The 13,362-nt window shown below is 62.2% G+C and overlaps 1 protein-coding gene across 11 annotated transcripts in view; it reads right to left on the bottom strand.

Annotated features, from left to right (window-relative positions):
• The window catches only part of SPNS2 (SPNS lysolipid transporter 2, sphingosine-1-phosphate), a 29,507-nt gene extending 21,743 nt beyond the window's left edge, over positions 1 to 7,764 (bottom strand). For 3 of the 11 annotated variants that reach the window (XR_008294413.1, XM_053212722.1, XM_053212732.1), the window contains exon 1: positions 7,259 to 7,762. Coding sequence is in view for 10 of the 11 variants with exons in the window: in XM_053212722.1 (XP_053068697.1) it covers positions 7,259 to 7,628 (370 nt within the window). In the remaining variant the exon portion in view is untranslated. Of the gene's footprint in view, positions 1 to 3,019; positions 4,895 to 7,258 lie in introns of those variants that run through there. The other 8 variants (XM_053212724.1, XM_053212727.1, XM_053212730.1 and 5 more) reach the window with 5 other exon arrangements.
• Between the last annotated feature and the right edge of the window lie 5,598 nt (positions 7,765 to 13,362).

The raw sequence follows: 13,362 nt of genomic DNA, 5'->3' as shown, positions 1-13,362 counted from the left end.
GGGTCATGCAGGCCTCACAAAGGCCACGACAGAAGAAGAAACTCACACTGACCTCGGGAGCCCCCAGCCCAGCCTCAGATGCACGGCGGAGATGACAAGACCCTGCGGTCTCTTCCTGCCCTTGTCAGCCAGGCCAGGGCACCAGGTCTCAAGTTCACGCCCTCAAACACAGGCATCATCACCCCACATTCGCCCTGCCTTTTTCGGAGCAGACAACCTAGCTGAATCCCCAAGAGCGTGGCCTCCAATACCAGACCATCTGGGTTCGACTGCACTTACCCTGCTGTGTAACCTCAGGCAAGTTACTTAACCTCTCTGTATCTCTGTCTTCCTCTGCAATGTACCTTAATTTTAAGATCTGCTTCATATGGTTGTTGTGAGGTTTAGATGGGTTAATCGATGTAAAGTGCTTCGGATGTTGTCTGGCACAGAGTAGGTAGTCCATAAACGTTAAAAACGTGACCACAGATCACTAAACCGCGGGGTAGGAGCCCCAGCCATGACCAGAGGGCAATGGGAACTCCCACCTCAGTGTTCTTTTCTCTAAAATGGGGCAGATGCCTGCAAGGACAGGGCCTAGGGATCTGAACGGATGGGCCACGGGTCCCAGGGAGGCCTCAGAGCTGGCTCACTCTGGAAGGATCACCCTTCTCTGACGCTCAGCCGCAGCTCCCGCCCCGGTAATTACAGGAGCCTGAGGGCCTGGCTCTGCTGACCTGGCCCTGCGGGCACCCCCACCCTGCCCCCAGCCGAAGGGGACCAGCCAGGGCGGTCCCTGAGCCAGGACCGGCTCTCAAGCACACTCACCTCTACCTGCCCCCTCCCCCAGGAACAAGCAGAGTGACCTCTGGGAGCATCTGGGTCTGCTCTGAGCCCCGGGCTGCCCGTTTGACAGCCACAGGGTCCCCATACGCCCCACACCCACCCCGAATCCCAATCACGTTTGTTGAACCTACACCGACCCTCCCACCGCGACGCCACCTGACAAACCTGGGTCATTAATGTCAGAGGGGCTTCGCGCTCACCTCCACAGGGATCCCGTGAGGCCCCCAGCGCCGGACCCCAGCCCCTCAGGGAGACCCCACTCCTTTTCTAGAGGGCCCGGATTCCAAGCCTGTGCCCCTAAAGAACATTGCAGCTGGGCCTGAAACATCCGTCCCTCTCCCAGGTCCTAGAGAGGAGCCCCCCACCCCCACCCGGGGCTCAGAGCCCTCCCTCCTCCCACCAAGTCTCCGTGCCCAGAGTGGGCGGGGACAGGCAGCCTGGCCTGTGTCCTGTGGTTCTAGTCTATCATTTGGGGCCAGTTTTCCTGGAACCAGACTCGGCCTTAGTAATTTGGGGGCTCTGCACAGCCGCTCCTTCCCTGGAGCGGCCCCCGCCCCACCCCTGTCCCCGGCTGTGCCCTGGCTCGGGGCCTCCCAAGACCACCAGGGCTACCCTTATCATGGTCCGCAGACCCAGGATGAGGCCGGGGCGTGGGGGAGAGAAGCCCACAGATGCTCAGCTGTCCCCCTGCAAGGCCTCATGGCCAAGGCCTTGCTCCTGACCCTCAGATGGCAGACTGAGAGTCAGAGGGTGCCACTGGATAGAGGCCCCAGAGCCAGGCAGGACCTGGCCTCCAAGCCCCCAGACTGGCTCGTGTTCCCCCTTCGCCCACCAAACCACAGGAAACAGGCTGTAACCAGCCTCCTCTCAACGTCCACACCAACTGCCCTGGCGTGGATTTGAACCCTGCAACCTAGGAACGGTGAGTGACCCAGTAACACCACCCCCGGGGCACCACACTTCACAGTCTACGAAGCTGAATCGTCCTCCTTGCTTCCCGGACCGTGTCTGGCAAATCCACGCTCGCCGGTGAAGGGACCACGAAGGCCTCACGGAGGTGCCCGTCTGCAGGGCGCAGACCCACAGGGAAGCCCCCCCGCCTCCGCGCTCCGGCCGGCGCGTCACCCCTGCTCACGTCTTGCTCTAACGTCCGTGCTTCTGCCCTTCACCCGCCGCCCCCAGGCCAGCGGGACAGAGCCAGGCCCAGAGCAGGCCAGCATCCGCAGGACACTGCTGTCCAGTGTGACCTGGGCCCCACCCAGCGCTCCAAGTGCCCTCTGCCCTCACAGCAGACCCGGCAAAGTCACCTCAGAGCCCTCCTGAATATGCGGAAGCCGTTCTGCCCGGCGTGGGGGTGAGGAGACCCCTCCATCGGGGCTGAGGGCTGGGCACGCAGGGCCCATCCTAACCACTTTCCCAAGTCCCTCCCGGGGATGCGAGGCCCACGGCTCCCTGTGCGCCGTGGTCAGGACTCAGGCCCCCGCCTCAGCAGCGGGGCCTGGTCCTTCTCAGGGTCCTCTGAGCCTACCAGCGCCTCCTCCGCCCGGGAGGATGGGCTGGGGTCAGGCAGGCCAGGGTCAACCCAACCCGGCCACCCAGTCGCTCCACAAGGCCAAGCCCGGGCCAGCCCCACGTGCACGCTGAGGCGCCAGTGGCCAGCGGGAAACAGCCCTGGGGAAGGCGGGTGCAGGCAGAGCTGGGGAGGGGACAGCAGACAAGAGTTCCCGGGACCAAGTGCCCCACACTAGCCTTGGGAGCAACATCCTGACCACAAAATCACCTGTTGTGTGTCCAGGGCTCAGAGAGGGCCAGGATCTGCCTTAGGTGACAGAGCAAGTCTGGCACAGCCAGGAACAGGAAACTCAGCCTCGCTCAGGGCCCAGTAGGGAGCTGGGCCCCGGGAGCCTGAGGATCAAGCCAGGGTTGTCTGTCTCCCTGGGTCCCATCCCCCTTCTGACCTCAGGACTTCAGCACCCCCCCTCCCCCCCCCACACACACCCAGGCGGAAACAAAAGCCACTTCCTGTCTGGGGAAGGGACGGGACACCTCTCTGAGCAGCTCAGGCCAGGCTGTAACATGCAGCCCTCCTGCCCCTCACAAAACGGGAAACTAAGGCACGAGCTGGCCGGTCACTCCCTTGGTCCCAGACCAAAGCACTTCCTCTGACGGGTCAACAGCACGCCAGACAAGGTACCTGCAGAGACGGGCAGCCGGTGGTTTGTCATTAGGGCGCTGGCTCTCCAGGCCGGTCGGGCCTCTCACCTGGGCGCTGACCTGCCAGACAGCCACCTTGGAAGGCGGCCCTGGACGCCCCGCCCACCCGGCAGGACCGAAGTGGTGCTGACACTGCAGTGGCCAGGGCAGGGCCACCCAAGGGGACAAGGCCACTGGAGGGGGCGGGGCAGGGCTGCTGTTGGCCATCCGCATCCACCAAGGTAGCCACAGAGCTGGGAGCTTGACGTGGCCTCCACCCACCCAGGTGACCCTGTGACAGGCCCTGGGCGGACAGACTCAACCAGGCGGACACCAGAAGAGCCAAGAGCCCCAGGCAGGCAGCCCCCTCCTGCAGCCAGCTCAGGTATGCGGGGAACCCCCAGGCCTGCCGGGCCTGTGTTCCCACCCGGTCCCTGTGCTCTGCTCTCCCCGGCTTTGTGTTAGTGAGCAGTTGCCATGGATACTGGTCTCGGCTTCTTTGGCAGAAAAGGGCTCCCCCAGGGCAGGGCTCTGCCTCTCCTCACCGGGCTCTGCCCCGCCCAGTGCCACCAGCTGGATCAAAGGGAAAGAGCTCAGGAAGGCACAGGTGCCCCAGAGAAGCTGGGGAGGGGTCTCAGCTCCCAACAGCCATTCTCCATTTTCTTCCTGCTGGGCCTGGCTCCAGCCTCCGTCCTGCTCCCATTTCACAGATGGAAGAGTGGGGGCCCGGGGGCCGATGGAGCTCCGGCACCAGGAAGCAGATCGGAGGAGACGGTGCCCGAGCCCTCACCTTTCCCCTGAGCTGGCAGCCATGACTGGGCTCCAGCCATGGGAGCGGGGGAAGCTGTAGCAGCCTCTGCTCAGAGGCCTCGTGCCCTGGCCAGCAACAGGGCCAGGCACCCCTGCCTGCACGGAGACAGCAGTGTCCTGGGGGGTCCTGGTCCCGCTCCTCTCGGCTGCGGGAGCTTGGGTGAGCACCTGTGCTCTCTGGCCTCCAGCATCCCCATCCACACGAGGAGATGTGTGCAGGGGTAGCCCTGGGCTCCTTCCCTTCCACCCCCCTGATAAGCGCCAGAGCTGGGCCTGGCCCTCCTCACCTGCTGCCTGTGCCCTCAGGGGGTTCTCAAGGGGAGGAGGGGAGGCCGTAATTGGCTGGGAATGCTACTTGTTCCCAGGATGGAGACCCGGCCTGGTGGAGGAGGGAGGGGTCCTCAAAGGGGCCTGAAAGGGACTGACCGAAACAAAGAGACACGGGAAGGACAAGGTGGCCGGGGGCACAGCTTGCACAGAGGCGAGAAAGGGAAAGAGGCTGGCATCTGTGCGGCTCTCCTAAGGGTGCGTGAAAACACTCATTCACTCCGGCAACCTGGGAGGCACCCAGGAGGTGGTCATAACCCAGAAGGCTCAGGTGACACCCCCCAGGTCACCCAGCTGGGGGGGCTGAAGAGCCTGAACCCAGGTCTGCACTGGCCACTGCAGCGGGACCCCAGCCACCGTGGCTGTGGCTGCCTGAGCGGTGGCCAGTCCCGACTGACCCGTGCTGTAAACGGAGAACACACACCAGGCTGCAAAAGTTAGTATGGGAAAAAAAAAAAAAAAAAAAAGAGCAAAATATCCCATTAATAGCTTTTATGTTGATTACACGTGCAAATACATTAGAAATGTGAGGCTGAATAAAATATATGAATCGGTTTCACTTATTTCTTTTTACTTTTTCAACGTGGCTCCTAGAAGTATTTAACTTATATATGCAGCATCATATTCCTCTTGGACAGAGCTAGTTGATCTATACCATAAAGATAGAAACACACAGCACAGATTTCGAAAAAGAGAGTGGGAAATCCACTGCTGAGGGTCTCAGGAGTCAGGTGGGTGGAACATCAAAGGTGACTGAGCCATGGAATGTCTGCCCCCTCACTCCCCACCCCCCCAGCCAGCAGCAGGTGGACTCTGGCCTGGGATGCCCATTCCCCTGCCCTCCCCCTCCAAACACATCAGGCCATAGCAGTTGTCATAGAGACAGTAAATCTCCCTAAAAACTGGACCTGGGGCAGGGGCGTGGGGAAGCCTGCCATAACGAGAGGGAGAGGGAGCCAGGCTTATCCGGAGAGGAAATCTGTGTACGTTGTGTGTTGGGGGTGGGGCGGTGCCGGGACAGGGAGGGATGCATAGCCCAGGCGGGTGTTTGCACAGGGCTTTCCGGACCTTCCTCCCGACGGCCCCACACCCCTCTGAGCCACCGTTCCCCATCCCCCCTTACAAATTCCCTCGAATCTCCTATCTTGTTCTCCCATTCTGACTCTGGGACCCAAGTAGGATGGGAGGCAGATAAGTTCCAGACCTCCCTGATCCCACCCTCTCCCCTCAGTCCCTGGCAGGGTCAGTCTCCCTGAGGATACCAGGGAGGGGCGGGTCTGGGGCCGGGAGAAAACAAGTTGTGCAGTGTCACAATGCCAGAGACAGCACCAATCACCGTCCAGTAGAGATGTGGGAGCCCTCCCAGGCCAAGGCTTGCTGGTAGACCTACCACCTGCCTTCTCGGCACTTCCCAGGCCGTCCTGGACAAGGGGTGCCCAGGGGCCTTGGTCTCCTCCTGTGCACAGAGTCCATTTTGCACCGACCACAGATCCCCGTGCTCGCTGACCTCCCCCCACTTTATGGTGGCACCGAAGCTCCCAGGTCCCAGACAGCACAGCGTGGGGGGCCGGTGCAGCCGGGTGTTCCTGCGTCTTCCTGTTCCCCAGACCACAGTAAGAGCCTCCTGTGGATGGCCCAAGTCAGAAATGGGCGCTACTGGTTCCCACTGCCGCATCCCCCCCCCTTTGCCGCCCCCGCAGCAGAAGGAATAGAGAGCCAAGGGCTTTTGAAAGTGGGAGAGGGGGAGGGGGAACCCATCAGAGTTCCTTCCTTCTACTTGACACAAAACCCTATTCGGCAGAGGAAGACTGAGGCCAGCAGGAGGGAAAGGGACCCAGGTGACACACGGTGGACAGTAGGGCCCACCTCTCTCCATGGCCCCACAAAGTTCTCTTTAGAGTCTGTCCAAAATTCCTCCCGCCACCTTCCCTCCCTCTCTCTCTCTCTGTCTCTCTCTCTCTTCAGTTGTTCCAGATTTTACTGAGCTGTGGCTAGGCAGGTTCTGGGCCAGCGTGCCATGTAGACAGCCACTGCTCTCCTCCTGCAGGGAGCCCCCCGTACCAGCCTGCCCACAGAGCTTTCATTTCAAGGTTACCCTGTTCTCACCTACAGGCAGCTTAGTCCACGGAAGGCCCTACTCACAGACACCCCCCCCCCCGGGGAACTGGGGGAGGGGGGGTGAGCAGCCGGAACCCAGTCCATCCCCCAGGGGCCCAGAGATTATCCACCGCACAAACGGGAAACAGACTTAAACACGAGCTGGGACTGGCCCAAGGTCACACACCAAGCAAGTAAGGGGCAAATCTGGGACTAGAACCTGGCTGTTCCACAGACCCCCACCCCGTCCCCAAGGCTGGTTCCCAGAGACGCTCGCACGGGATGAGGCAGCCCCCTCTGCAGCCCTGGTGGCCTGCGCTCTACCCCAGGCCCGCAGCGCCACAGAGCTGGGGGAGGCGGCTTCAGGCCTCCAGCCAGGGCCAGCTGCAAACCGCATCTCGGGTCCCCAGGCGCCGCGGACCCGCCCCGCCCCTCCCTCCGCTCCCCGCAGCCCCGAGCCTTTGTCAGCCACGCGCTCACACACGGATCCGCGCCGCCCGCGCGCACACACCCGGGCTCCCCTGGCGCACACCCGCAAGGGGCGCGCGCGCTCGCCGCCCGCACGCAGGGGAGTGGAGGCGCCGGAGGAAGGAAGGAACTGACCCGCTACGGCCCGACAGACGGCCTGGGCTGGGGGAAGGGGAAGCTGGGGCCGGGGCGGGAGGGGGCGCGGAGGCGAGGACGCGGAGAGACGCGGAGGAGACTCTCGGAGAAGAGGACAACGGATGGGACGTCAGGGCTGGCGAGGACGCGCGGGCTGCTCCGCGGCTGGGGACCCCTCCAACCCCTGGCCCGGCGGGGCGGGGGCGGGGGGCAGGTCCCCGATTGGACCCGTGATTCACGGGCCGTCACTTGCCCAGCGTGCCTGAGCGGAGGGCCCTTAGACACCCCGCTTAAGGCTTGAATACAGGGGCCCTGGGACCAAAGGCTCCCCGGGGAACCTCCAGGCCGGGGGGTTGGGGGGTGGGGGCTCCTGGCTCTCGGGCTGGGTGGGGCGCTCGCTCACCTGCTACGGTGTACCTGTCCAGGTAGTTGAGCACGTTGCCCAAGCTGAGGATGGCGGCAGCGGCCCCCCGTCCGCGGCCCAAGCTGGCCGGCTTGGGCTGCTGAGCTCCTGGGCCCTTGGCAGCGGCCGCGCAGCCGGGGGTGCCGGGGGTGCCGGGGGGTCCGGACGGCGCCCGCCTCACGCTGCCCGACAGCGTCTGCACCTCGTCGTCCGCGGCCGCGGCTCCCGCGGCGCCCACTCCCCGCGCCCCGCAGCAGCCGCCGCCTCCAGCCCCTCGCTGCGCCCCCCGGCGCCGGCGCCGCCGCTCCGCGTCCGCCTCCTCCTCCTCCGCGCCGCCCGCCGCCGCCGAGGCGCACTCCAGGCACATCATGCCGGCCGGGGCCGGGACCGGGGCGGCGGGGGGCGCGGGGGGCGCGGGGGGCGCGGGGCCCAGCCCGGGCCCACTCAGAGCGTGTGCGCGCCGCGGAGCCGCCGCTGCACCATCGCGGCCGGGCCCGTCGGCTCCTGCGCTCCGGCCCGCGTTCCGCGCTGCGCCGCCGCCGCCGCGGCTCTGACAGCTGCGCCCCGGTCCCGCCCACCCGGCGGCGGCCAATCGGCGCGCGGCTCGGCCGCGGCCCCGCCCCGCACGTGCTGCCCGGGGCGGCCGGCGGGGGCGCAGTGGGCCGCGCGGGGGCGGGGGCCCGGGGCGCGCGGCGTCCCGGAGACTGGGCCCGGCCCGCGGCTGCTCACCGCCCGGATTTAATCAGTCCGGGGAGAGCGCGGAGTGTGACCGGCGGGGGCTTGGCGCGGACCCCCGGCCTCGGCCAGGCGCACAGGGCTGTGTGGCCCACCTCCGCAGGGAAACCCAGATCCAGCTCCTGACGGCTCCCGGCCCCTATGCCTGTGCGCGCGCCGAGACCCTACCCTCGCCTCCGCAGAGAGGCGGCCCCTGGCGGGGGAGCCGGGCTCCTGTGGGGCCCACCAGACGCAGGGCATGCCTAAGGGGCCTCCCCAAGCATCAGACTGCCAGCTGCGCCCTAGGGAGGGGGCGAAGCCCAGGATGGAAGACGGGAGGCTGGGTCGTGTGTGGCACCACCCTGGGCAGACCCCTAACTCTCTCTAGGTCCCAGTGTCTCTCCCGGGGCGGGGGTAGATCGGAGGACAGAATTCAGCCCGGAAGTCTATGAGCGGTGACTACCACCCTACCTGGGGAAGGGCGAGTCCTGTCTCCGATGGATGTGGCAGGGTCGAGTACCTTCTGTGTTCGCGGCCACAGTCACTGCCCTCGCCCATCTCAGAGGTGCCGTGGTTCCGTGCCCCAGCCCCAAACCTACCCTATTCATCTGTCTGAGGCTTTGACTGTAACTCAAATCCTATAGAAAGTGCTGGGGACCGAATGTTAGCACTGGACATAGCCTGGGAAACCAGAATTACCCCCATGTTGCACAGACAGGGCCCAGAAAAGACCTCACCGTGGACCTGCAGATTTGGTGCTGACCCGGGGCTCTGATACCGGTCCCCGGGGGTTGGGAGCTCAGTTCCCCCAAGTGCAGGGGCAAGTGCATCTCATGAAAGCGTCGGCTACCGTGAGTCACGGCATAGCCAACGGGTGATGCCGCACGAGGCACCCCCTCCCTGCTGAGAGCAGAGTTAATCCCCAAGCTGGTGTTTCTTGGCGCCTTCGAGGTGTGTTTTAAATTCTGCAAGGTGACTAAAAATATGCTTCAGTGTGTTGGGTATGGATGACTGTCACGGGAGGGCCAGGAAACAGACTCCATTCTCAAAGTTCCTTGCTGCCTCTTTCCAGCTTCAAGCCGGATAAGGAAAGTTCTGCTGGCTGTCCTGGTGCTTAACAGGCCAGCACAGACCCAGGAGCTCCATGGGGTTGGGGCCGGGCCCTGGCAATGCCCCTCGCCACTATGGGGTGGTGCCAGCTAGGGGACAGTGCCCAGCGGTGGTTCTGTGTCCGGCTGTGAAGGAGACACAACCACAGCTCAGAGCCCCACCCCAAGGTCCCCTTCCTACTCAACAAAATTCCTCCTCCTTTCGGCCATAGCCCTGTCCAGGGAGAGTTTTAGCTCCTGACCAGAAAGGGGGGCACTCCCTTTGCAGCCCCCACTAGCCTAGAGCAGGGGAAGATGTCAGAGTTTGGAGACTTTTGGGGGGGGGCCTCTGAGCAGCTATTCGTACAGTGTGGGTTTTTCTGGGATGTTAACTCAAAGCCACTCTCTAGAGCAAGTCTCTGGGTAGCTATGGGGCACCGAGGGCAGGGCGACAGGAAGGACTATAGCGCTTTCTGGCTGTGTAGCCCTGGCAAGTCACAGTGGTGCTGAGAGCCCCTGGCAGGACCGCGAGACCGTCGGCCACAAGACTCACAGCGCCCTTATCTCCATCCCGCCAATGAAGAAACCGAGGCTCAGGGAAGAGAAGTAATGTGCTCAAGGTCGCACACCTGGTGGACACTGGGCCTTGCACTGAAGCCAGGTGCACCTGCCTCTGACGCAGCGTGCCCTCTGCTGCCCCACAGTGCTGCTCTTGGTTCCTCCAGGACTCGGTTCCTCGGCATCACGTGGTGCCAGGCCGAACTCCTCCGTTCCTTTGTGAGGCCTAGACCACAAAACAGTGGGCCAGCATCCCCAAGGCAAGTGTATTTGGTTTCCTGACTGAGGGACTGGACTTTTCAGAGCCTTTAACCTCAGAGTGTATGCTGTGGGGCTCCCAGGCAGAGGTAGAGGCTGCGGTGTCCCCGTGTGTACTTGTCAGGTGTCCAGAGCTTTGCAGAGCACCGTCTGAGACACACGGGCTTCCCCAAGGCTGATACCCGGGAGCTCAGCCCCTCTGCCCATCCCCCAGGACTCGGGCCTCAGTTTCTTCCCTTCTCACTGGGCGTACTCGCCCTTAGCAGGCTCTCGGCCACCGTCCACATGCCCTCGGCACCGCAATCTCCATCTGTAGATGTGGCCTCATCTGCACGCTCAAGGTCCATATGCACGCCCACCCGCCCCGTATATCCTGCAGCTCCTTAAACCCAGCACAGTCAAAACTGAACTCATCGTTCCCTTAGGCCTGCTCCATTCTGATGTCATTTCTCTCTTGGCAAATAGCACCATCGTCCTCACTGTCACTGAGCAGGACAGCAGGGGCCATCTGGGACTCCTTCTCCCTCAACTCCTACATCTAGGGCCTGTCCACTTTCTTTTCTTTAAAACCCACGGACTCAGCTCAAACCTCTCCTGCCTCACCTTTTTAAAACTCACCACACCTGCCCCAACATCCCCCTCCAGGCTTTTCTCCGTATTTCTTGCCAATGACTTTCTAAATCACCCATATGACCCCATCTGTACCTTGCACGTAACCTTTCCATGGCTCCCCACTGCCCACAGGATAAAAATATCTAGGTTCCAAGACCCATCATGACCCTTCATGACCCATGGCAATCTCCAGCCTCAGATCCTACTGCCCGGCTCTCAAAATCGGAGTCCACCACACTGAAAACAGAGCTCCCTGAACTCGTTCAGGGCTATTACACTTCCTGGAGCCTGGAGGGGTGATGGGGATGGGGGGAGCCTATCTATAGTCCCTGCTGTCCCCTCAACGCAATGCTGTTCAGGACCACGGAGAGCGTCACGTGGGAACCCCCCTCCCCCTGCCCCTAGTCCGGCTGTGCCTCGGTGTCTACCCAGCTCACCTTTTCCACTCGCCCTCAGAACCTCGGCACAGACCATGACTTCCTCCAGAAAGCCCTCCTCAACCCACCCGAAAACTGTCATTTCCTCCTCTGGGCTACCTGAGTAGCCTGTGTGTGCCTCCCTCTCACCAAAGCCGTTGTGCTCATGTGTTTGTACATGAGTCCACCCCCCACCCTGCCCCACAACCCACTGTGAGCCTCGGGGGCCCATACCCTGTCTGATTCATCTCCACAGCCCAGTGCAGAGGCGCTCAGAGAATGTTTGTTGATTGAATGAGTAAATGACATTTAGCAGGTGCTCAGGAAGTGTGTGTTGATTTGCATCATGTATCTGTTGCTCTGAGTGACTCAGAAACCAGCCGCGTTCCTCTCCTGGCTCCTCTGGAAAAGGCATTTTTCTCCCTGACCGACTCCACCCTCCCTTAGCTTCCATGTCCCATTTGCCTCCACCCTTTGATTACCTTTCCCACAAGTCGGCACCCACCGTGGGGGGAGACGGTGCCCCCTCTCTGCTCCTGCCATTGCCAACAGCGGACTTGTCAGAGCCCCTCCACCCCCCCAGCCTGGGCTTGCCTTGCCAGTTTTGCTCAGAATGCTCTGTCCCTGCCTCTCTCTCCTGCTCAGAACAGATGGCTCTGAGTCCCCACTAACACAGAAGTTCCTGTTCTGTCATTTGAACATTTTTAACGCTTTCTAAATTATAGAAGATTCAGTCTCCTTTGATCATGGACTCAGACTATCAGAAACAAAGAATCCCTTGAAGGATACGGCGCCCAGCTTCTTCCCGGTCCTGCCAAGACGCTGATCTGAGAGAGCGCCAGTGGCCCGCCCAAGGGCGTCAGGATGGACGCCATCTTTGTTTGGTTTTCCTTCCATTGCTGTTCAGAGCCCATCCCCCTTCCCAGCAGCACCTGGTTTCCTGCTCTTAATGGAACTAAAAAGCAAGGAATGACCGTGGGGTCCAACTGGACTCTCTCTCCCGGGGCTTTAAATCTCGAGTAGGGTGGCGAGAAAATCGGGAAAATTGTTTGGCGCTTTGGTGAAGGTCCCCAGTAAGACGGCCCAGGAGCCCTGGCTTCGGAATCTGCAATGTACTCATCAATTCTGTGAGCCCCTGACGCGCTTCCAACAAATCCCTTTCTTGCCTAAGTCACTCAGTTTCTTCTGCACGTCACCAGACAACCCTAACCAATATAGTCACACAGGAGGAGCACGTGCGGTCACACAGCTTCCTGTGTGCGGTAAAACCTGGCACCAGTGGCCTCTTCCCGCCTGTCTCTAGAGGCCGCATTAAGCCAAAACCCTGACAGTCCTGCTCAGACATGGCAGAAAGACAGATACTTTAGGGCATGAAACGGACAGAACGATGTCTGGTGATACAGGGGAGCAAGCCAGCGTCGGGGTGATCATCCCAAAGCCCGTGCCTGACCCTCCGAGCCTGAGGTCAGGGTGGAAGAAGAAGCTCATCCCCGCCCACGCTCTCGCGTGCCCCACGCAGACCAGTGCACCTATGTGCCAGGATCACACCGGGAGCTGGAAGACAGTGGCTTGCTCGGGGGAGCGGTCGGCAGGCTGAGTGGGCGGCTCGGGCTTGAGGGCCTCATCCTGCTGACCAGAAGCACATCCTCACCAGCATTCCCAACACCGAGACTCTCGGGAGTATCAGGGCCTGGGATTGCTCAGAAATGACCTTTAGGCCAGACAGGTGTGATGGATTGACCTCCCCGGCCCCAGCGGCTGGGCTCTCACGGACCCACACCTGTGACCCCGGGGCAGTGAGGCCTGAGCAGACGCGAGGAGGCCGGTCTCTCACTCCTGGCTCCCGCCAGCCCAGGCCCCGCCCTGCCCACCCCCACACCCCAACCCTTCGGATGATAACACCCTGCAAACTCCGGGCTGGGCATTCTGTCCCGAGTCCTAGCAAGCACCACCCTGCCCAGCCCAGCAACCCAAACACCAGAATGCACTGAGTCAGAAGGAACTACTCTGGATTCAGGGTTCGAGCCCCAGTGCCTCCTGGTCCCCCCCAGTTTCTCCGGCCTCCCCCGTTCCCCCAAAGCGCATGCGCGCGCACACACACACACACACACACACACACACACACGCGCGTATCAGATACCTTTATCCCCGCTCTCTCCAGGGGAATTCTCCTGCTTTGCCCCTCTGGCCCCTCCCCGCACCTCCGCAGGGTCTCCTGGGGGACTTAACGCTTCCTCTGCCCACAGGTGGCCTCACTCGGCCTGGTGCTTCTCTGTCATGGCTGTGAGGTCCAAGGGCGGGTTTGGAGTCAGAGTCACTGCCCACAATCAAGATGGGCACCAATGATACCAACACCTGTTTCTGGAACTTGCAGGGACGTGGTCTCTGACCTCTGACCTTTCCCCCCAGCCGCTGGACTCTGGGCTGGTGAGGGGGCAGGTGGCTGTTCTGACTCATG

Source organism: Acinonyx jubatus, chromosome E1 (assembly GCF_027475565.1).
Source record: "Acinonyx jubatus isolate Ajub_Pintada_27869175 chromosome E1, VMU_Ajub_asm_v1.0, whole genome shotgun sequence".
Lineage (NCBI taxonomy): Eukaryota > Metazoa > Chordata > Mammalia > Carnivora > Felidae > Acinonyx > Acinonyx jubatus.
The sequence above is the reverse complement of the archived record's forward strand: the minus strand, read 5'-3'. Positions and strand labels throughout refer to the sequence as shown.